Below are 23,636 nucleotides of genomic sequence, written 5' to 3'. Positions count from 1 at the left end.
CTGACCCTCTTCCCCAGCCCCGCCTCCCTGGCCCTAACCATCTGCCCCTGCCTCCCTTGCCCTGTCCCTCTTTCCTTGCCCCTGCCCCTGTCTCCCTGACCCTGACCATCTTCCCCGCCCCTGCCTCCCTGGCCCTGACCCTCTTTCGCTGCCCCTGCCTCCCCGGCCCTGACCCTGTTCCCCTGCCCCTGCCTCCCAGGCCCTGACCCTCTTCCCTTGCCCCCTGCCTCCCTGGCCCTGACCGTCTTCCCCTGCCCCTGCCTCCCTGGCCCTGACCGTCTGCCCCTGCCCCTGCCTCCCTGGCCCTGACCCTCTTCCCCAGCCCCGCCTCCCTGGCCCTAACCATCTGCCCCTGCCTCCCTTGCCCTGTCCCTCTTTCCTTGCCCCTGCCCCTGTCTCCCTGACCCTGACCATCTTCCCCGCCCCTGCCTCCCTGGCCCTGACCCTCTTTCGCTGCCCCTGCCTCCCCGGCCCTGACCCTGTTCCCCTGCCCCTGCCTCCCCGGCCCTGACCCTGTTCCCCTGCCCCTGCCTCCCTGGCCCTGACCGTCTTCCCCTGCCCCTGCCTCCCTGGCCCTGACCGTCTGCCCCTGCCCCTGCCTCCCTGGCCCTGACCCTCTTCCCCAGCCCCGCCTCCCTGGCCCTAACCATCTGCCCCTGCCTCCCTTGCCCTGTCCCTCTTTCCTTGCCCCTGCCCCTGTCTCCCTGACCCTGACCATCTTCCCCGCCCCTGCCTCCCTGGCCCTGACCCTCTTTCGCTGCCCCTGCCTCCCCGGCCCTGACCCTGTTCCCCTGCCCCTGCCTCCCAGGCCCTGACCCTCTTCCCTTGCCCCCTGCCTCCCTGACCCTGACCGTCTTCCCCTGCCCCTGCCTCCCCGGCCCTGACTGTCTGCCCCTGCCTTTGCCTCCCTGGCCCTGACCGTCTTCCGCTGCCCCTGCCTCCCTGGCCCTGACCGTCTTCCCCTGACCCTGCCTCCCTGATCCTGTCCGTCTTCCCTTGCCCCTGCCTCCCTGGCCCTGCCCCTCTTCCCCTGCCCCTCTGCCTCCCCGGCCCTGACCATGTGCCCCTGACCCTGCCTTCCCGGCCCTGACCCTCTTCCCTTGCCCCTGCCTCCCCGGCCCTGACCGTCTGCCCCTGTCCCTGCCTCCCGGCCCTGACCCTGTTCCCCTGCCCCTGCCTCCCCGGCCCTGACCGTCTTTCCCCGCCGCTGCCTCCCTGGCCCTGACCGTCTTCCCCTGCCTCTGCCTCCCTGACCCTGACCGACTTCCCCTGCCCCTGCCTCCCCGGCCCTGACCGTCTTCCCCTGCCTCTGCCTCCCTGACCCTGACCCTCTTCCCCTGCCCCTGCCTCCCCGGCCCTGACCGTCTGCCCCTGCCTCCCTGGCCCTGACCCTCTGCCCCTGCCTCCCTGGCCCTGACCCTCTTCCGCTGCCCCTGCCTCCCTGGCCCTGACCCTCTGCCCCTGCCTCTGCCTCCCTGGCCCTGACCGTCTGCCCCTGCCCCTGCCTCCCTGGCCCTGACCGTCTGCCCCTGCCTCTGCCTCCCCGGCCCTGACCCTCTTCCCCTGCCTTCTCGGCCCTGACCCTGTTCCCCCGCCCCTGCATCCCTGGCCCTGACCCTCTTCCCCTGCCCCTGCCTCCCTGGCCCTGACCGCCTTCCCCTGCCTCTCTGGCCCTGACCGTCTGCCCCTGCCCCTCTGCCCCCCTGACCCTGACCGTCTGCCCCTGCCCCTGGCTCCCTGGCCCTGACCGTCTGCCCTTGCCTCTCCCTCCCTGGCCCTGACCGTCTTCCCCTGCCTCTGCCTCCCTGGACCTGACATCTTCCCCTACCCCTGCCTCTCTGGCCCTGACCGTCTGCCCCTGCCCCTCTGCGCCCCTGGCCCTGACTGTCTTCCCCTGCCTCCCTGGCCCTGATCGTCTTCCCCTGCCCCTGCCTCTGCCTTCCTGGCCTGACCGTCTGCCCCTTCCTCCCTGGCCCTGACCATCTGCCCCTGCCTCCCTGGCCCTGACCGTCTTCCCCTGCCCCTCTGCCGCCCTGGCCCTGACCGTCTGCCCCTGTCCCTCTGCCCCCATGACCCTGACCGCCTGCCTCTGCCCCTGCCTCCCTGGCCCTGCCCATCTGCCCCTGCCCCTGCCTCCCCGGCCCTGACCATCTTCCCGTGCCCCTGCCTCCCCGGCCCTGACCGTCTTCCCCTGCCCCTGCCTCCCTGGCCCTGACCGTCTGCCCCTGCCCCTGCCTCCCTGGCCCTGTCTGCCCCTGCCCCTCTGCCTCCCTGGCTCTGACCCAGACCGTCTGCCCCTGCCTCTGCCTCCCTGGCCCTGACCGTCTGCCCCTGCCTCTGCCTTCCTGGCGTGACCGTCTGCCCCTTCCTCCCTGGCCCTGACCGTCTGCCCCTGCCTCCCTGGCCCTGACCCTCTTCTCCTGCCCCTCTGCCGCCCCGGCCCTGACCGTCTGCCCCTGTCCCTCTGCCCCCCTGGCCCTGACCGCCTGACCGTCTGCCCCTGCCTCCCTGGCCCTGACCGCCTTCCCCTGCCTCTGCCTCCCTGGCCCTGACCTCCTTCCCCTGCCTCTGCCTCTCTGGCCCTGACCGTCTGCCCCTGCCCCTATGCCCCCCTGACCCTGACCGTCTGCCCCTGGCTCCCTGGCCCTGACCGTCTGCCCTTGCCTCTCCCTCCCTGGCCCTGACCCTCTTCCCCTGCCTCTGCCTCCCTGGCCCTGTCCGCCTTCCCCTGCCCCTGGCTCCTGGCCCTCCCTCCATCTGCCCATCCTCCAAGCTAGCTCTCTTCCTCCCTTCAAGGCCCTACTGAGGGCTCACCTCCTCCAGGAGGCCTTCCCACACTCAGCCCCTTCCTTCCTCTCCCCCCTCGTCCCCCTCTCCATCCCCCCCATCTTACCTCCCTCCCTTCCCCACAGCACCTGTATATATGTTTGTACATATTTATTTATTTATTTTACTTGTACATATCTATTCTATTTATTTTATTTTGTTAGTAATTTTGGTCTTGTTCTCTGTCTCCTCCTTTTAGACTGTAAGCCCACTGTTGGGTAGGGACCGTCTCTATATGTTGCCAACTTGGACTTCCCAAGCACTTAGTACTCTGCACACAGTAAGCGCTCAATAAACACGATTGATTGATTGATATGTATATGTGTTTGTACATATTTATTACTCTATTTATTTTACTTGTACATAGCTATTCTATTTATTTTATTTTGTTAGTATGTTTGGTTTTGTTGTCTGTTTCCCCCTTTTAGACTGTGAGCCCACTGTTGGGTAGGGACTGTCTCTATATGTTGCCAACCTGTACTTCCCAAGCGCTTAGTACAGTGCTCTGCACACAGTAAGCGCTCAATAAATATGATTGATTGATTAATTGATTGATTGGCCCTGACGGTCATCCCCTGCCCCTGCCTCCCCGGCCCTGACTGTCTTCCCCTGCCTCTGCCTCCCTGGCCCTGACCCTCTTCCCCTGCCCCTGCCTCCTCGGCCCTGACCGTCTTCCCCTGCCCCTGCCTCCTCGGCCCTGACCGTCTTCCCCTGCCCCTGCCTCCCCAGCCCTGACCGTCTGCCCCTGCCCCTGCCTCCCCGGCCCTGACCGTCTTCCCCTGCCTCCCCGGCCCTGCCCGTCTTCCCCTGCCCCTGCCTCCCCAGCCCTGACCGTCTTCCCCTGCCCCTGCCTCCTCGGCCCTGACCGTCTTCCCCTGCCCCTGCCTCCCCAGCCCTGACCGTCTGCCCCTGCCCCTGCCTCCCCGTCCCTGACCATCTTCCCCTGCCTCCCCGGCCCTGCCCGTCTTCCCCTGCCCCTGCCTCCCCAGCCCTGACCGTCTGCCCCTGCCCCTGCCTCCCCGGCCCTGACCGTCTTCCCCTGCCTCCCCGGCCCTGACCGTCTGCCCGTGCCCCTGCCTCCCCAGCCCTGACCGTCTTCCCCTGCCTCCCCTGCCCTGACCATCTTCCCCTGCCTCCCCGGCCCTGACCATCTTCCCCTGCCCCTGCCTCCCCAGCCCTGACCGTCTGCCCCTGCCCCTGCCTCCCCGGCCCTGACCGTCTTCCCCTGCCTCCCCGGCCCTGACCGTCTGCCCCTGCCCCTGCCTCCCCAGCCCTGACCGTCTTCCCCTGCCTCCCTGGCCCTGACCCTCTTCCCCTGCCGCTGCCTCCCTGGCCCTGACCGTCTTCCCCTGCCCCCGCCTTCCCGGCCCTGACCGTCTGCCCCTGCCCCTTCCTCCCTGGCCCTGACCGTCTGCCCCTGCCCCTGCCTCCCTGGCCCTGACCATCTTCCCCTGCCTCTGCCTCCCTGGCCTTGACCATCTTCCCCTGCCTCTGCCTCCCCGGCCCTGACCGTCTTCCCCTGCCCCTGCCTTCCTGGCCCTGTCCATCTGCCCCTGCCTCCCTGGCCCTGACCATCTGCCCCTGACTCTACCTTCCTGGCCTGACCGTCTGCCCCTTCCTCCCTGGCCCTGACCATCTGCCCCTGCCTCCCTGGCCCTGACCGTCTTCTCCTGCCCCTCTGCCGCCTCGGCCCTGACCGTCTGCCCCTGCCCCTCTGCCCCCCTGGCCCTGACCGTCTGCCCCTGCTCCTGCCTCCCTGGCCCTGACCGTCTGCCCCTTCCTCCCTGGCCCTGACCGTCTGCCCCTGCCCCTGCCTCCCTGGCCCTGACCCTCTTCCCCTGCCCCTGCCTCCCTGGCCCTGACCGTCTGCGTGTGCCCCTCTGCTTCCCTGGCCCTGACCGTCTTCCCCTGACCCTGACCCTCTTCCCCTGCCCCTGCCTCCCTGGCTCTGACCCAGACCGTCTTCCCCTGCCCCTGCCCCCCTGGCCCTGACCGTCTGCCCCGCCCCTGCCTCCCTGGCCATGACCCTCTTCCCCTGCCCCTGCCTCCCTGGCTCTGACCCAGACCGTCTTCCCCTGCCTCTGCCTCCCTGACCCTGACCGTCTGCCCCTACCCCTACCTCCCTGGCGCTGACCGTCTTCCCCTGCCTCCCTGGCCCTGACCGTCTGCCGCTGCCCCTCTGCCTCCCTGGCCCTGACCATCTGCCCCTGCCCCTGCCTCCCTGTCCCTGACTGTCAGCCCCTGCCTCCCTGGCCCTGACCCTCTTCCCCTGCCTCCCTGGCCCTGACCATCTGCCCCTGTCCCTGCCTCCCCGGGACTGACCGTCTGCCCCTGCCTCCCTGACCCTGACCCTCTTCCCCTGCCTCTGCCTCCCCGGCCCTGACCGTCTGCCCCTGCCTCTGCCTCCCCGGCCCTGACCCTTTTCCCCTGTCCCTGCCTTCCCGGCCCTGACGGTCTGCCCCTGCCTCTGCCTCCCCGGCCCTGACCGCCTTCCCCTGCCTCTGCCTCCCCGACCCTGACCGTCTTCCCCTGCCCCTGCCTCCCTGGCCCTGACCGTCTGCCCCTGCCCCTCTGCCCCCCTGGCCCTGACCGCCTGCCTCTGCCCCTGCCTCCCTGGCCCTGACCGCCTACCCCTGCCTCTGCCTCCCTGGCCCTGACCCTCTTCCCCTGCCTCTGCCTCCCTGGCCCTGACCTCCTTCCCCTGCCCCTCGCTCCTGGCCCTCCCTCCATCTGCCCACCCGCCAAGCTAGCTCTCTTCCTCCCTTCAAGGCCCTACTGAGAGCTCACCTCCTTCAGGAGGCCTTCCCACACTCAGCCCCTTCCTTCCTCTCCCCCTCGTCCCCCTCTCCATCCCCCCCATCTTACCTCCTTCCCTTCCCCACAGCACCTGTATATATGTTTGTACATATTTATTTATTTATTTTACTTGTACATATCTATTCTATTTATTTTATTTTGTTAGTAATTTTGGTCTTGTTCTCTATCTCCCGCTTTTAGACTGTGAGCCAACTGTTGGGTAGGGACCGTCTCTATATGTTGCCAACTTGGACTTCCCAAGCACTTAGTACAGTGCTCTGCACACAGTAAGCGCTCAATAAACACGATTGATTGATTGATATGTATATATGTTAGTACATATTTATTACTCTATTTATTTATTTTACTTGTACAGATCTATTCTATTTATTTTATTTCGTTAGTATGTTTGGTTTTGTTGTCTGTTTCCCCCTTTTAGACTGTGAGCCCACTGTTGGGTAGGGACTGTCTCTATATGTTGCCGACTTGTACTTCCCAAGCGCTTAGTACACTGCTCTGCACACAGTAAGCGCTCAATAAATACGATTGATTGATTGATTGGCCCTGACCATCATCCCCTGCCTCCCTGGCTCTGACCGTCTTCCCCTGCCGCTGCCTCCCTGGCCCTGACCATCATCCCCTGCCTCTGCCTCCCTGGCCCTGACCCTCTTCCCCTGCCCCTGCCTCCCCGGCCCTGACCATCTGCTCCTGCCCCTGCCTCCCCGGCCCTGACCATCCTCCCCTGCCCCTGCCTCCCCGGCCCTGACCATCTTCCCCTGCCTCTCCCTCCCCAGCCCTGACCCTCTTCCCCTGCGTCTGCCTCCCCGGCCCTGACCCTCTTCCCCTGCCTCTGCCTCCCTGACCCTGGCCCTGACCATCTGCCCCTGCCCCTCTGCCTCCCTTGCCCTGACCCTCTACCCCTGCCCCTGCCTCCCTGGCCCTGACCATCTGCCCCTGCCTCCCCGGCCCTGACCGTGTTCCCCTGCCCCTGCCTCCCCGGCCCTGACCGTCTGCCCCTGCCTCTGCCTCCCTGGCCCTGACCCTCTTCCCCTGCCTCCCTGACCCTGACCCTGACCCCCTGCCTCTGCCTCCCTGGCCCTGACCGTCTTCTCCTGCCCCTGCCTCCCTGGCCCTGACCCTCCTCTCCTGTGTCTGTCTCCCTGGCCCTGACCGTCTTCCCCTGCCCCCTGCCTCCCTGGCCCTGACCGTCTTCCCCTGCCTCTGCCTAGCTGGCCCTGACCATCTTCCCCTGCCTCTGCCTCCCTGGCCCTGACCATCTGCCCCTGCCTCCCCGGCCCTGACCGTCTGCCCCTGCCTCTGCCTCCCTGGCCCTGACCCTCTTCCCCTGCCTCCCTGACCCTGACCCTGACCCCCTGCCTCTGCCTCCCTGGCCCTGACCGTCTTCCCCTGCCCCTGCCTCCCTGGCCCTGACCCTCCTCTCCTGTGTCTGTCTCCCTGGCCCTGACCGTCTTCCCCTGCCCCTGCCTCCCTGGCCCTGACCGTCTTCCCCTGCCTCTGCCTAGCTGGCCCTGACCATCTTCCCCTGCCTCTGCCTCCCTAGCCCTGACCATCTGCCCCTGCCTCCCCGGCCCTGACCGTCTGCCCCTGCTCCTGCCTCCCCGGCTCTGACCGTCTGCCCCTGCCTCCCTGACCCTGACCCTCTTCCCCTGCCTCTGCCTCCCCGGCCCTGACTGCCTGCCCCTGCCTCCCCGGCCCTGACCGTCTTCCCCTGCCCCTGCCTCCCTGGCCGTGACCATCTTACGCTGCCGCTGCCTCCCTGGCAATGACCGTCTGCCCCTGCCCCTGCCTCCCCGGCCCTGACCGTCTTCCCCTGCCTCTGCCTCCCTGGCCCTGACCGTCTTCCCCTGCCTCTGCCTCCCTGGCCCTGACCCTCTTCCCCTGCCCCTGCCTCCCTGGCCCTGACCACCTTCCCCTGCCTCCCCGGCCCTGAACTTCTGCCCCTGCCCCTGCCTCCCTGGCCCTGACCGTCTTCCCCTGCCTCTGCCTCCCTGGCCCTGACCGTCTTCCCCTGCCTCTGCCTCCCTGACCCTGACCCTCTTTCCCTGCCTCTGCCTCCCTGACCCTGACCCTCTTTCCCTTGCCCCTGCCTCCCTGGCCCTGACCCTCTTCCCCTGCCCCTCTGCCTCCCTGGCCCTGACCGTCTGCCCCTGCTCCTGCCTCCCTGTCCCTGACCGTCTGCCCCTGCTTCTGCCTCCCTGGCCCTGACCGTCTTCCCCTGCCCCTGCCTCCCCGGCCCTGACCCTCTTTCCCTTGCCCCTGCCTCCCTGGCCCTGACCCTCTTCCCCTGCCCCTCTGCCTCCCTGGCCCTGACCGTCTGCCCCTGCTCCTGCCTCCCTGTCCCTGACCGTCTGCCCCTGCTTCTGCCTCCCTGGCCCTGACCGTCTTCCCCTGCCCCTGCCTCCCCGGCCCTGACCCTCTTCCCCTGCCCCTGCCTCCCCGGCCCTGACCGTCTGCCCCTGCCCCTGCCTCCCCAGCCCTGACCCCGTTCCCCTGCCCCTGCCTCCCCGGCCCTGACCCTCTTCCCCTGCCCCTCTGCCTCCCTGGCCCTGACCGTCTTCCCCTGCCTCTGCCTCCCTGGCCCTGACAGTCTTCTTCTGTCCCTCTGCCCCCCTGGCACTGACTGTCTTCCCCTGCCTCTGCCTCCCTGGCCCTGACAGTCTTCTCCTGCCCCTCTGCCTCCCTGGCCCTGACCATCTGCCCCTGCCTCCCTGGCTCTGACTGTCTGCCCCTGCCTCCCTGGCCTTGACCGTCTGCCCCTGCCCCTGCCTCCCTGGCCTTGACCGTCTTCTCCTGCCCCTCTGCCGCCCTGGCCGTCTGCCCCTGTCCCTCTGCTCCCATGGCCCTGACCTTCTTCCCCTGCCTCCCTGGCCCTGACCCTCTTCCCCTGCGTCTGCCACCCTGGCCCTGACCCTCTTCCCCTGCCCCTGCCTCCCCGGCCCTGACCGTCTTCCCCTGTCCCTGCCTCCCTAGCCCTGACCGTCTTCCCCTTCCCCTGCCTACCCGGCCCAGACCGTCTTCCCCTGCCCCTCTGCCTCCCTGGCCCTGACCATCTTCCCCTGCCCCTGCCTCTGCCTCCCTGGGCCTGACCATCTTCCCCTGCCTCTGCCTCCCTGGCCTTGACCGCCTTCCCCTGCCCCTCTGCCTCCCTGATCCTGACCCTCTTCCCCTGCCCCTCTGCCTCCCTGGCCCTGACCGTCTTCCCCTGCCTCTTCCTCCCTGGCCCTGCCCCTCTTCCCCTGCGCCTCTGCCTCCCCGGCCCTGACTGTCTTCCCCTGCCTCTGCCTCCCTGGCCCTGACCCTCTTCCCCTGCCCCTGCCTCCCCGGCCCTGACCCTCTTCCCCTGCTCCTGCCTCCACGGCCCTGACCGTCTTCCCCTGCCCCTGCCTCCCTGGCCCTGACCGTCTGCCCCGGCCCCTCTGCCTCCCTGGCCCTGACCCTCTTCCCCTGCCTCTGCCTCCCTGGCCCTGACCGTCTTCCCTTGCCCCTGCCTCCCTGGCCCTGACCCTCTTCCCCTGCCTCTGCCTCCCTGGCCCTGACCTTCTTCCCCTGCCCCTGCCTCCCTGGCCCTGACCGTCTTCCCCTGCCCCTGCCTCCCCAGCGCTGACCGTCTGCCCCTGCCTCCCCGGTCCTGACCGTCTTCCCCTGCCCCTGCCTCCACGGCCCTGACCGTCTGCCCCTGCCTCCCCGGCCCTGACCGTCTGCCCCTGCCCCTGCCTCCCCAGCCCTGACGGTCTGCCCCTGCCTCTGCCTCCCCGGCCCTGACCCTATTCCCCTGCCGCTGCCTCCCTGGCCCTGACCCCCTTCCCCTGCCCCTGCCTCCCCGGCCCTGACCCTCTGCCCCTGCCTCTGCCTCCCCGGCCCTGACCCTCTTCCACTGCCTCTGCCTCCCTGGCCCTGACCGTCTTCCAATGCCTCTGCCTCCCTGGCCCTGACCTTCTGCCCCTGCCCATCCTCGTGTCTCTCCCCACTTCAATCCATACTTCATGCTGCTGCCCGGATTGTCTTTGTCCAGAAACGCTCTAGGCATGTTACTCCCCTCCTCAAAAATCTCCAGTGGCTACCAATCAATCTGCGCATCAGGCAGAAACTCCTCACCCTGGGCTTCAAGGCTGTCCATCACCTCGCCCCCTCCTACCTCACCTCCCTTCTCTCCTTCTACAGCCCACCCCGCACCCTCCGCTCCTCCGCCGCTGATCTCCTCACCGTACCTCGTTCTCGCCTGTCCCGCCATTGATCTCCGGCCCACGTCATCCCCCGGGCCTGGAATGCCCTCCCTCTGCCCATCCGCCAAGCTAGCTCTCTTCCTCCCTTCAAGGCCCTGCTGAGAGCTCACCTCCTCCAGGAGGACTTCCCACACTGAGCCCCTTCCTTCCTCTCCCCCTCGTCCCCCTCTCCATCCCCCCATCTTACCTCCTTCCCTTCCCCAGCACCTGTATATATGTATATATGTTTGTACATATTTATTACTCTATTTATTTATTTTACTTGTACATATCTATTCTATTTATTTTATTTTGTTAGTATGTTTGGTTTTGTTCTCTTTCTCCCCCTTTTAGACTGTGAACCCAATGTGGGGTAGGGACTGTTCTCTATATGTTGCAAATTTGTACTTCCCAAGCGCTTAGTACAATGCTCTGCACATAGTAAGCGCTTAATAAATACGATTGATGATGATGATGCCAGTTGAAGAAATTTTATTTATTCATTCATTCAATCGTATTTATTAAGTGCTTACTGTGTGCAGAGCACTGTACTAAGCACTTGGGCTTAAACACTAAGCTTCTCATGGACAGGTAACCATCTACCAACTCTGATGCACCAAGGTCTCCCAGTAATAATTATGGAATTTGTTAAGCGCTTACTATGTGCCAAGCACTGTTCTAAACTCTGGGGTATCTACAAGGTAAGCAGTCTGCAAGGTACCCTGTATCTACAAGGTAAGCAGACTGTCCCACATGGGGCTCACAGTCTTAATCCCCATTTTACAGATGAGGGAACTGATGCCCAGAGAAGTGAGGTGATTTGCCCAAGGTCACCCAGTAGATGAGTGGCAGATCCAGGAGGCCCCTGCCTCTGCCACCCTGGCCCTGACCGTCTGCCCGTGCCCCTCTGCCACCCTGGCCTTGACCATCTGCTCCTGCCTCCCTGGCCCTGACAGTCTGCCCCTGCCCCTGCCTCCCTGGCCCTGACCTTCTGCCCCTGCCGCTCTGCCGCCCTGGCCCTGACTGTCTGCCCCTGCCCCTCTGCCACCCTGCCCCTGACCGTCTTCCCCTGCCCCTGCCTCCCTGGCCCTGACCGTCTTCCCATGCCCCCGCCTCCCTGGCCCTGACCGTCTGCCCCTGACTCTGCCTCCCTGGCCCTGACCATCTGCCCCTAACTCTGCCTCCCTGGCCCTGACCATCTGCTCCTGCCTCCCTGGCTCTGACCGTCTGCCCCTGTCCCTGCCTCCCTGGCCCTGACCATCTGCCCCTCTGCCACCCTGGCCCTGACCATCCGCCCCTGCCTCCCTGGCCCTGACCCTCTTCCCCTGCCTCTGCCTCCCTGGCCCTGACCGTCTGCCCGTGCCCCTCTGCCACCATGGCCTTGACCATCTGCTCCTGCCTCCCTGGCCCTGACCATCTGCCCCTGCCCCTGCCTCCCTGGCCCTGACCTTCTGCCCCGGTCGCTCTGCCGCCCTGGCCCTGACTGCCTGCCCCTGCCCCTCTGCCACCCTGGCCCTGACCATCTTCCCCTACCCCTGCCTCCCTGGCCCTGACCGTTTTCCCCTGCCCCTGCCTCCCTGGCCCTGACCGTCTGCCCCTGACTCTGCCTCCCTGGCCCTGACCGTCTGCCCCTGACTCTGCCTCCCTGGCCCTGACCATCTGCCCGTGCCCCTCAGCCACCCTGGCCCTGCCCGTCTGCCCCTGCCTGCCTGGCTCTGACCGTCTGCCCCTGCCTCCCTGGCCCTGACCGTCTGCCCCTGCCTCCCTGGCCCTGACCATCTGCCCCTGCCTCCCTGGCCCTGACTGTCTGCCCCTGCCCCTCTGCCACCCTGGCCCTGACCATCTTCCCCTGCCCCTGCCTCCCTGGCCCTGACCGTCTGCCCCTGACTCTGCCTCCCTGTCCCTGACCATCTGCCCGTACCCCTCAGCCGCCCTGCCCCTGACCGTCTGCCCCTGCCCCTGCCCCTGCCTCCCTGGCTCTAACCGTCTGCCCCTATCCCTGCCTCCCTGGCCCTGACCATCTGCCCCTGCCCCTCTGCCGCTCTGGCCCTGACCATCCGCTCCTGCCTCCCCGGCCCTGACCCTCTTCCCCTGCCTCTGCCTCCCTGGCCCTGACCGTCTGCCCCTGACTCTGCCTCCCTGGCCCAGACTGTCTGACCCTGCCTCCCTGGCCCTGACCGTCTGCCACTGCCTCTGCCTCCCTGGCCTTGACCGTCTTCCCCTGCCTCTGCCTCCCTGGCCCTGACCGTCTGCCCGTGCCCCTCTGCCACCATGGCCTTAACCATTTGCTCCTGCCTCCCTGGCCCTGACAGTCTGCCCCTGCCCATCTGCCACCCTGACCCTGACCATCTTCCCCTACCCCTGCCTCCCTGGCCCTGACCGTCTGCCCCTGCCTCCCTGGCCCTAACCATCTACCCATCTTACCTCTATCTTACCTCCTTCCCTTCCCCACAGCACCTGTATATATGTATATATGTTGGTACATATTTATTACTCTATTTATTTATTTTACTTGTACATATCTATTCTATTTTATTTTGTAGTATGTTTGGTTTTGTCTCCCCCTTTTAGACTGTGAGCCCACTGTTGTGTAGGGACTGTCTCTATATGTTGCCAATTTGTACTTCCCAAGCGCTTAGTACAGTGCTCTGCACACAGTAAGCGCTCAATAAATACGATTGATGATGATGATTTATTAGCTGCTTACTGTGTGCAGAGCACTGTATTAAGCACTTGGGATTAGACACTAAGCTTCTCATGGACTGGTAACCATCTACCAACTCTGATGCACCAAGGTCTCCCAGTAAAAATAATGATGGAATTTGTTAAGCGCTTACTATGTGCCAAGCACTGTTCTAAGCACTGGGGTAGATACAAGGTAAGCAGACTGTCCCACGTGGGGCTCACAGTCTTAATCCCCATTTTACAGATGAGGGAACTGAAGCCCAGAGAAGTGAAATGACTTGCCCGAGATCACTCAGCAGACGAGTGGAGGAGGTGGGATTAGAACCCACGACCTCTGTCTCCCAAGCCCAGGCTCTACAGTGCTCTGCCCACAGTAAGTGCTCAATAAGATCGGTTGATTCAAGAGGAGAGTAGTAAATTCCTTTCATAGGACAGAGCCCCAAAACAGGTTAAAGGGTTCCTCAACTTCAACTCCAAACAACATTTTGCAACCAGATGATATCCTCCTCTTTTATTTTCCCACGACCCAAGCCAATATTGAGAAAACAATACATATTTTAAAGAAAGAGCTTTCATATTGAGCATCTGTTCTGACATGTTCCTAATTCATCAAATAACCAGCTACAGTGAGTTCAGAGAATTTATGAAGATTTAGGTGAGCGGCGGTGGGGGTGAGGGGAGGGTGGTATCATTCAATCTGGAGAGATGGCTATTTGAGAAATAGGGGTAAGGGGTTCAAATTGAGCAGCATGGCCTAATGGGACGAGCACAGACATGGGAGTCTAAAGGACCTGGATTCGAATCCCACTCCACCACTTTGCTGTGAGACCTTGGGCAAGTCACCTCACTTTGCTGGGCTTCAGTTATCACATTTGTAAAAGGGGGGTTAAGACTGTGAGCCCCATATAAGACATGGTCTGTGTCCAACCTGATTAGCCTGTGTCTACCCAAGTGCTTAGAACAGCCCATACTCTTAGAACGGTTCATACTCTGTCCTAATCCTCCTCGACCTCTCAGCTGCCTTTGACACTGTGGACCACCCCCCTTCTCCTCAACACGCTATCTGACCTTGGCTTCACAGACTCCGTCCTCTCCTGGTTCTCCTCTTATCTCTCCGGTCGTTCTTTCTCAGTCTCTTTTGCAGGCTCCTCCTCCCCCTCCCATCCTCTTACTGTGGGGGTTCCCCAAGGTTCAGTGCTTGGTCCCCTTCTGTTCTCAATCTACACGCACTCCCTTGGTGACCTCATTCGCTCCCACGGCTTCAACTATCATCTTTACGCTGATGACACCCAGATCTATGTTGCAAATTTGTACTTCCCAAGCGCTTAGTACAGTGCTCTGCACATAGTAAGCACTCAATAAATGTGATTGATGATGATGATGATCTACATCTCTGCCCCTGCTCTCTCCCCCTCTCTCCAGGCTCGCATCTCCTCCTGCCTTCAGGACATCTCCATCTGGATGTCTGCCCGCCACCTAAAGCTCAAAATGTCGAAGACTGAACTCCTTGTCTTCCCTCCCAAACCTTGTCCTCTCCCTGACTTTCCCATCTCTGTTGACGGCACTACCATCCTTCCCGTCTCACAAGCCCGCAACCTTGGTGTCATCCTCGACTTCGCTCTCTCATTCACCCCTCACATCCAAGCCGTCACCAAAACCTGCCGGTCTCAACTCCGCAACATTGCCAAGATCCGCCCTTTCCTCTCCATCCATACCGCTTCCCTGCTCATTCAAGCTCTCATCCTATCCCATCTGGACTACTGCATCAGCCTTCTCTCTGATCTCCCATCCTCGTGTCTCTCTCCACTTCAATCCATACTTCATGCTGCTGCCCGGATTATCTTTGTCCAGAAACGCTCTGGGCATATTACTCCCCTCCTCAAAAATCTCCAGTGGCTACCAATCAATCTGCGCATCAGGCAGAAACTCCTCACCCTGGGCTTCAAGGCTGTCCATCCCCTGGCCCCCTCCTACCTCACCTCCCTTCTCTCTTTCTCCAGCCCAGCCCGCACCCTCCGCTCCTCTGCCGCCGCTAATCTCCTCACCGTTAGGCCTCGTTCTCGCCCGTCCCGCCATCGACCCCCGGCCCACGTCATCCCCCGGGCCCGGAATGCCCTCCCTCTGCCCATCCGCCAAGCTAGCTCTCTTCCTCCCTTCAAGGCCCTGCTGAGAGCTCACCTCCTCCAGGAGGCCTTCCCAGACTGAGCCCCTTCCTTCCTCTTCCCCTCGTCCCCCTCTCCATCCCCCCCATCTTACCTCCTTCCCTTCCCCACAGCACCTGTATATATGTACATATGTTTGCACACATTTATTACTCTATTTATTTATTTATTTACTTTACTTGTACGTATCTATTCTATTTATTTTATTTTGTTAGTATGTTTGGTTTTGTTCTCTGTCTCCCCCCTTTTAGACTGTGAGCCCACTGTTGGGTAGGGACTGCCTCTATATGTTGCCAACTTGTACTTCCCAAGCGCTTAGTACAGTGCTCTGCACACAGTAAGCGCTCAATAAATACGATTGATTGATTGATTGACACGTTCCCTGCCCACAAGGAGTTGACGGTCTCGGGGCGAGCTCGCGGTTTATCTCGCCTATCTCGCTGCCAACCCCTCGCCCACATCCTCCCCCTGGCCTGTAACTCCCTCCTGCTTCCTATCCGACAGATATCACCTCCACCTTCCGAACCCCCCTAAAAATCGTATCAACTCCTTCAAGAGAAGCAGCGTGGCCTAGCGGGTGGAGCCCGGGCCTGAGAGTCAGAGGACCTGGGTTCTAATCCCGGCTCTGCCACGTGTCTGCTGGGGGAACTTGGGCAAATCACATCTCTGGGCCTCAGTTCTCTCCTCTGTAAAATGGGGATGAAGCCCGTGAACCCCATGTGGGACAGGGACCGTGGCCAACCTGATCAGCTTGGATCTACCCCAGCGCTTAGTACTACTAATAATAATAATGAAATAATAATAAGAAGAATGGCAATTATTAAGCATTTACTATGTGCCAAGCACTGTTCTAAGCACTGGGGTGGTTACAAGGCGATCAGGTTGTCCCATGGGGGGCTCACAGTATTAATCCCCATTTTCCAGATGAGGTCACTGAGGCCCAGAGAAGTGAAGTGACTTGCCCAAAGTCACACAGCTGACAAGTGGCGGAGTCGGGATTTGAACCCATGACCTCTGACTCCAAAGCCCGGGCACTTTCCACTGAGCCATGCTGCTACCCCAGTACAGTGCCTGGCACATAATAAGCACTTAACAATTACCCTAAAAAAATTCAAAATCTGCCACCTATCTCAAGTGAAGTCATTTTTAACCTCCCCCAACTACTGGAAGAGAACGTGCCTATCGACTCTGGGTTTTGCTTGGGGTTTTCTTAATGGTATTTGTTAAGCACTTATTATGTATCAGATACTGTACTAAACGCTGCGGCGGATCCAAGCTCATCAGGTTGGACGCAGTTGCTGTCCCCCGTGGGGCTCCCAGTCTTCATCCCCATTTTACAGATGAGGGCACCGAGGCCCAGAGATGGGAAGTGAGGTCACCCAGCTGAACCCAGGTCCTCTGATTTCCAGGCCCATAATCTTTCTACTAGACCATTCAATTGTATTTATTGAGCGCTTACCGTGTGCAGAGCACTGTACTAAGCCCTCGGGAACTATAAGTCTGCAACATATAAGTCGACCACTCTGCTTCTCTCTCCCCAGCGCTTAGTACAGTGCTCTGCACCCAATAAGTGCTCAAAAAATACCACTGATTGATTGAAAGGGATGATCCCGGCAGTCAGCAATATATACTGTCCTTTCCCAAGCGCTTAATACAGTGCTCTGCACACAGTAAGCACTCAATACCATGGATGAATTGATTGATTAAATCAGCAATCTTGGAGGGGTTAGGGTTAGCCAACTGGCAACTATAGTAGACCTTCATGGGCGTGAGTATGTGTGATAATAATAATAATGATGATGGCATTTATTAAGCGCTTACTATGTGCAAAGCACCGTTCTAAGCGCTGGGGAGGTTACAAGGCGGTCAGGTTGTCTCACGGGGGGCTCACAGTCTTCATCCCCATTTGACAGATGAGGCAACTGAGGCCCAGAGAAGCAAAGTGACTTGCCCAAAGTCCCACAGCTGACAATTGGCGGAGCCGGCACTTGAACCCATGACCTCTGACTCCAAAGCCCGGGCTCTTTCCTCTGAGCCACGCCGCTTCTCTAATAGAACCGTCGATGGAGCGCTGTACTAAGCGTTTGGGAGAGGACAGCACAACAGAGTAGGGAGACATATGCCCTGCCTACAAGGAGCTGACAGGCAAGCGGGTAAAGGGTGCTTTGCACATAGTAAGCGCTTAATAAATGCCATTATTATTATTAAAGCATAAACATGGAGGAGCTGGGGGAAGAGAGAGAGAGTTTCAGGGAAATAGGTAAATTGTTTATTTTGCAGAATCATCCAATGGTTTTCTATTCTTGCTTACGTTTACAAGGCAGATGAAATGTTTTGACTACCCCCGCCACCTCAGGCAAGATGCTCTTCAAACTCAAACTTCTTTCCGGCCACCAGATTTCCTGTTTGTATCTGCCCTGCCTCTCCGAGCAGCTTTTCATATACTCCTTACTCTAGAGAACTACACAATAAGCTCACTGCAGGCAGGCAACGTGTCTAATAATCATCGCCATCGTGGTATTTGTTAAGCGCCTACTATGTTTCCGGCACTGTTCTGAGCGTTGGGTAGAGTCCCTGTCCCCTTTGGGGCTCACGGTCTTCATCCTCATTTTACAGACGAGATAACTGAGGGCCAGAGAAGGGAAGTGACTGGCCCAAGGTCACTCAGCAGACCAGTGGCAGAGCCGGGATTAGAACCCAGGTCCTTCTTCTGACACCCAGGCCTGTGCTTTACTCATAAGATTATACTCTCCCAAGCACTTAGTACAGTGCTCTGTGCACGGTAAGTACTCAATAAACATAGCTTTGCATTTTTTAAATGATGTTTTCCCCTTCCAATCACCTCCGTATTTTTTTTATGGTATTTATTATACGCTTACTAAGTGCCAGGCGCTCCACTGAGCTCCGGGCTAGACAGAAGCTAATCAGGTTGGACACAGTCCCTGTCCCACGTGGGGCTCGCGGTCCTACTCCCCATTTTACAGATGAGGAAACTGAGGCCCAGAGAAGTGGCTAGCCCACGGTCAACCGGAGAGGCGTAATCTGGGACTAGAACCCGGGTCCTTGTGACTCCCGGTCCCGGGCTCTTTCTGTTTGGCCCTGCTGCTTGGTAGAAATAAAAGTGAGAGCATAGTATTAGCAGAAGTGGCAGTAGTAATAGTAATAGTAGAAATAGAAGCAGTACATTAAAAGTAGAAGCAGCCGTAATACTAGAAGTAGTAGCAATAAAAGTAGTTGTGGTAGTAATAAAGATAGTCACAGCCGTAGCAGTAGCAATAGTGGAAATAGAAACAATATTTGAACTAAAAGTAATAACAGGTATATTAGTAGAAGCAGTAGTAGCAGAAATAGTAGAGAACAGTAGAGAAGGTAGAGAAGCAGCGTGGCTCAGTGGAAAGAGCCCGGGCTTGGGAGTCGGAGGTCATGGGTTCTAATCCCGGCTCCGCCACATTCATTCATTCAATCATATTTATTGAGCACTTACTGTGTTTACTGTGTGCAGAGCACTGTACTAAGCGCTTGGGAAGTCCAAGTTGGCAACATAGAGAGACGGTCCCTACCCAACAGTGGGCTCACAGTCTAGAAGGGGGAGATGTCTGCTGTGTGACCCCGGGCAAGTCACTTCACTTCTCTGAGCCTCAGTGACCTCATCTGGAAAATGAGGATTAAGAATGTGAGTCCCACGTGGGACAACCTGATCGCCTTGTATCCCCCCCCCAAAGCTTAGAACAGTGCTCGGCACATAGTAAGCGCTAAACAAATACCATTATTGTTACTGTTAAGTAGTAGTAGTTAACCAATCAATTGTATTTATTGAGCACTTACTGCGTGCAGAGCCCTGGACTAGGCGCCTGGGAGGGGACAAAAGAATAGACACATTCCCTGCCCACAACAATTTTCTAAATATCCGTTCAGCCCCCATCTCCTGCCCACAATGAGCTGACGGTCTAGAGGGGGAGACCGACATAAATAAATAACGACGGAAATAAATGACGGAGATGAACAGAAGTGTCGTGGGGCTGGGAGGAGGGAGGTAGAAAGGGAGCGAGTCAGGGTGACACGGAAGGGAGGGGGAGAAGAAGAAAAGTGGGGGGCTTAGTCAGGGAAGGCCTCCTGGAGGAGATGGACTTTTAGTGAGGCTCTGAAGGTGGGGGGGAGAGTCATTGATATGAGCAGCGTGGCTCAGTGGAAAAAGCCCGGGCTTTGGAGTCAGAGGTCATCGGTTCAAATCCGGGCTCCGCCAATTGTCAGTTGTGTGACTTTGTCACTTCACTTCTCTGTGCCTCAGTGACCTCATCTGCAAAATGGGGATTAAGTCTGTGAGCCCCATGTGGGACAACTTGATTACCTTGTATCTACCCCAGCACTTAGAACAGTGCTCTGCACATAGTAAGCGCTTAATAAATGCCATCATTATTACTGTATGAGGAGGGAGGATGTTTCAGGCCAGAGGCAGGATGAGGGTGAGAGGTTGGAGGCGAGGTAGATCAGATGGAGGTATAGTGAGAAGGTTGGTGTCTACAGTGGTGTCTACAGGGTCCTTCTGTATCCAGAAAGATGTTCCTCATGACCCTCCCGCCGCCCACTTGCTATCACTCCTCAACTCCGCCGACCTCCTGCTCCACTGCCCACTCACCAACCTGGACAGACACTCGCTCTCACCCTCTCTAGCCGTTGCAAAATCTCCACCCTGAACTAACTCCGAAATCCCTCTCTCCGCCCACCACCACCTCCTCACCTGCCTTCTCTCTGCCACGCGCCCACCGATACCTCCGATCTTTTGACCGTGGCCAATTTTCTCAGGTCACCGTGCCCCGTTTAGCCTCTATAGAAGGCCCTTGGCGACCAAATCAGAGCCTCAAAACCGCCCTCCTCACTGACCTCAACGCACACACTTCCCTATCCCTTCACCAATCTCGTACCACAAACCCACAGCCCTGGATCCCCTTCAGTCCACTTCCTCCGCTCCCTCGCACGAGCTGCAGGACGCCGCCGGCGGAAATCTAGATATCAGGCCGACCGCTTCCATCTTCATCTCATCCTTGCCTGCTCGAACTCCGCCCGGCGACACGATTTCTCCCTGCGTATTTGATTCCCACGTCCGGTTGTTTCAGAAGTTTAACTCCCTCCTCAAACCCCCCGTGTCCCTCCCATCTCTTGCCCCCGATGACCCGGCCGCCTACTTCACTAAGAGAATTGAAACCACCGTGTGCAATCTCTCTAAAAAAATTCCTTGCTCCTCTCCCGTCTCTCCCTCTTCCTGCCCCTTCTTTGACTCTCCCATCTTTCCCGGCAGTATCTCAAGAGGAGCACTCCTGCCTCTTCTCAAAATCCACCCCCTTCGACGCCAACCCTGTGCGCCTCATCAAAACACTTGCCCCTTCCCTTCTCCCCTTCCTGACCTCCATTCTCAGCTTCTTCCCCACTACTTTCAAACATCTCTCCCCTCTCCTAAAAAAACCCTCCCTTCACCACACAGCTCCCCTCCAAAATCCTTGGGTGTGTCATCTACACCCGCTGTCTCAATTTCCTCTCCTCCAATTCTCTCCTCAGCCCCCTCCGGTCTGGCTTCCTTCGCTCCACAGAAACCGTCCTCTCAAAGGTCACAGATGATCTCCTTCTCGCCAAATCCAACGGCCCCTACTCCATCCAAATCCTCCGCGACCTCTCGGCTGCGTCCGACACTGCAGACCACCCCCGGCTCCCGGAAACGTCATCCAACCTCGGCTTCCCTGACATCATCCTCTCCTGGTTCTGCTACCTCTCTGGCCGCTCATCCTCGGTCTCTCACGGGCTCATTCATTCATTCGACTGTATTTATTGAGCGCTTACTCTGTGTGGACAACTGGGCTAAGCGCTTGGGAGAGGACAAGAGAACAATAAATTGACCTATCCACGGCCCACGATGAGCTGATGGTCTAGAGAAGCAGCGTGGTTCAGTGGAAAGGGCACGGGCTTTGGAGTCAGAGGTCATGGGTTCTAATCCCAGCTCTGCCACTTGTCAGCTGTAATAATAATAATAATAATAATAATAGTGGCATTTATTAAGCACCTACTATGTGCAAAGCGCTGGGCCTCATTTCCCTCATCTGGAAAATGGGGATGAAGACTGTGAGCCCGCCCGTGGAACAACCTGATCACCTTGTAACCTCCCCAGCGCTTAGAACAGATCTAGACTGTGAGCCCGCTGTTGGGTAGGGACCGTCTCTATATGTTGCCAACTTGTACTTCCCAAGTGCTTAGTACAGTGCTCTATGTTGCCAACTTGTACTTCCCAAGCGCTTAGTACAGTGCTCTGCACACAGTAAGCGCTCAATAAATGCGATTGAATGAATGAATGCACACAGTAAGCGCTCAATAAATATGATTGAATGAATGAATGCTTGGTGCACAGTAAGCGCTTAATAAATGCCATCATTATTATTATTATTAGAAGGGGAGACAGACATTAATAGAAATAAAGAAATTAGAGATATGGACCTAAGTGGTATGGGGCTGGGAGAGGAGATGAATAAAGGGAACGAGTCAGGGCGACGCAGAAGGGAGGGAGAGGAGGAAAGGAGGGCTTAGTCAGGGAGGACTTCTTGGAGGAGACGGGCCTTCAGTAAGGCTGCGATGGTGGGGAGAGTCTTCGTCTGGGGGATTTGAGGAGGGAGGGCATTCCAGGCCAGAGGCGGGACGTCGGCGAGAGGTTGGTGGAGAGATAGACGAGATGGAGGGACGGCGAGAAGGTTAGCGGCACCAGAAGAGCCAAGTGTGCGGGCTGGGTTGCTGTGAGGTGAGGTAGGAGGGGGCGAGGAGATGGACGCCTTTAAAGCCGACAGTGATGAGTTTTTGTGTGATGCGGAGGTGGACGGGCAACCATTGGAGGGTCTTGAAAAGTCGGGGTTCTTCATCTGCCTCCCACCCTCTGACAGTGGGGGTCTGTCATGGCTCAGTCCTGGCTCTCCTCCTATTCTCCATCCACACCCACTCCCTTGGAGAACTCATTCATTCAATCGCATCTTTTAGACTGTGAGCCCACTGTTGGGTAGGGACTGTCTCTATATGTTGCCAATTTGTACTTCCCAAGCGCTTAGTACAGTGCTCTGCACACAGTAAGCGCTCAATAAATACGATTGATGATTTAGTGAGCACTTACTGTGTGCAAAGCACTGTACAGTATAACATCAAAGAGACACATTCCTGCCCACAGTCTAGAGGACTCGTTCGCTCCCATGGCTTCGACGTCCATCCCTAAGTGCCAGAGGTCATGGGTTCAAATCACGCCTCCGCCAATTGTCAGCTGTGTGACTTTGGGCAAGTCACTTAACTTCTCTGTGCCTCAGTTACCTCATCTGCAAAATGGGGATGAAGACTGTGAGCCCCCAGTGGGACAACCTGATCCTTTGTAACTTCCCCAGTGCTTAGAACAGCGCTTTGCACATAGTAAGCACTTAATAAATGCCATCATTATTATTATTATTCCCAAATCTCCCTCTCCAGCCCTGCTCTCTCTCCCTCTCTGCCATCTCGCATTTTGTCCTGGCTTCAGGACAGCTCTGCTTGGGTGTCCTCCTGTCACAAGCTTAACATGTCCAAAACAGAGCTCCCACAGATCCTCCCACACAAATCCTGTCCTCCCTTTATCTTTCCCCTCCCTGAGGACAACACCACTAGAAGCAGGGTGGCCTAGTGGATTGAGCACGGGCTTGGGAGTCAGAAGACCTTGAGTTCTCATCCTGGCTCCGCCACTTGCCTGCTCTGTGACCTTGGGTAAGTCACTTCCCTGTGCTTCAGGGACTTCATGCGTCAAATGGGGATGACAACCGTGAGCCCCACGTGGGACAGGGACCGTGTCCACCCTGATTAGCTTGGATCTACCCCAGCGATTAGTACAGTACTTGGCATATTGTAAGCGCTTAACGAACACCACAGTTATTCATTATTTTTATTACTCTCCCTGCCTCACAAGCCTGGAACTTGGAGATTATCCTCCACTTCTCCCGCCTTCAGTCTGTCACCAAATCCTGTCAGTGGGGCCTTCACATCATCCCTACAAATCCGCCCTTTCCTCTCCGTCCCAACTGCTTCCCCGCTGATCCAAGCCCTTCTCGCCTCCCGCCTGGATGACCGCACCAACCTCCTCGTTGGCCTCCCCGGGCTCCACTCTATACTTGACCCTGCCGCTCGGATCATTCTTCTAAAAAACCATCCCCACCGCCACTCCCCACTCCTCGGTGGTTACCCGTCCACCTACACATCAAACAGAAACTAGACACCGTCGGTTTTAAGAAGCTCCTTCGGCTCGCCGCCTCCTACCTCGCCTCGCCGGATCTACTACAAACCGGCCGGTTCGCTTTGCCTTTCCCCGGCTCGAATGCTTACTATGCCTTGATCTCATCTCGAAAACCCCTCGCCCACATCCTCCCTCTATCCTGGAACTCCCTCCCCCCTTCCTATCTGACAGACCACTGCTCTCCCCACCGTCAAAGACTCATTCAAAGCACATCTCTTCCAAGAGGCCTTCCTTGACTAAACCCCCCTTTCCCCTACTCCCCCTCCCTTTCGAGTGGCTTGAAACCGTTCGTTCCCTTTAGGTTCTCGATTTTCACCCCACCCTCAGCCCCACGGCACTTACGTCCACAGCTGTAAATTATTTATCCCTATTAACGTCCGCCTCCCCCTCTGGACAGTCAACTCGTTGTGGGCAGGGGATGTGTCTGTTTATTGTCGGATTGTCCTCTCCCAAGCGCTCAGTCCAGCGCTCTGCACGCAAGAAGTGCTCAATGAATAATAATGGCATTTATTAAACGCTTACTATGTACAAAGCACTGCTCTAAGCTCTGGGGAGGTTACAAGGGTGGTCAGGTTGTCCCACGGGGGGCTCACAGTCCTCATCCCCATTTTCCAGACTTGGTCACGGAGGCACAGAGAAGTGAAGTGACTTGCCCAAAGTCACCCA

The 23,636-nt window shown here is 58.8% G+C and overlaps 1 protein-coding gene across 1 annotated transcript in view; it reads left to right on the top strand.

Moving 5' to 3' along the window:
- Positions 1-23,636, top strand: part of CXCR3 (C-X-C motif chemokine receptor 3) — a 58,115-nt gene that overhangs the window by 7,002 nt on the left and 27,477 nt on the right. Inside the window, exon 4 of the mRNA XM_038748413.1 lies at positions 19,628-19,776. Within this exon, the coding sequence (XP_038604341.1) occupies positions 19,628-19,776 (149 nt within the window). The remainder of the gene's footprint in view (positions 1-19,627; positions 19,777-23,636) is intronic.

Source organism: Tachyglossus aculeatus, chromosome 6 (assembly GCF_015852505.1).
Source record: "Tachyglossus aculeatus isolate mTacAcu1 chromosome 6, mTacAcu1.pri, whole genome shotgun sequence".
Classification (NCBI taxonomy): domain Eukaryota; kingdom Metazoa; phylum Chordata; class Mammalia; order Monotremata; family Tachyglossidae; genus Tachyglossus; species Tachyglossus aculeatus.
Note: the sequence above shows the minus strand (reverse complement) of the source record. Positions and strands in the feature narration are given on the sequence as shown.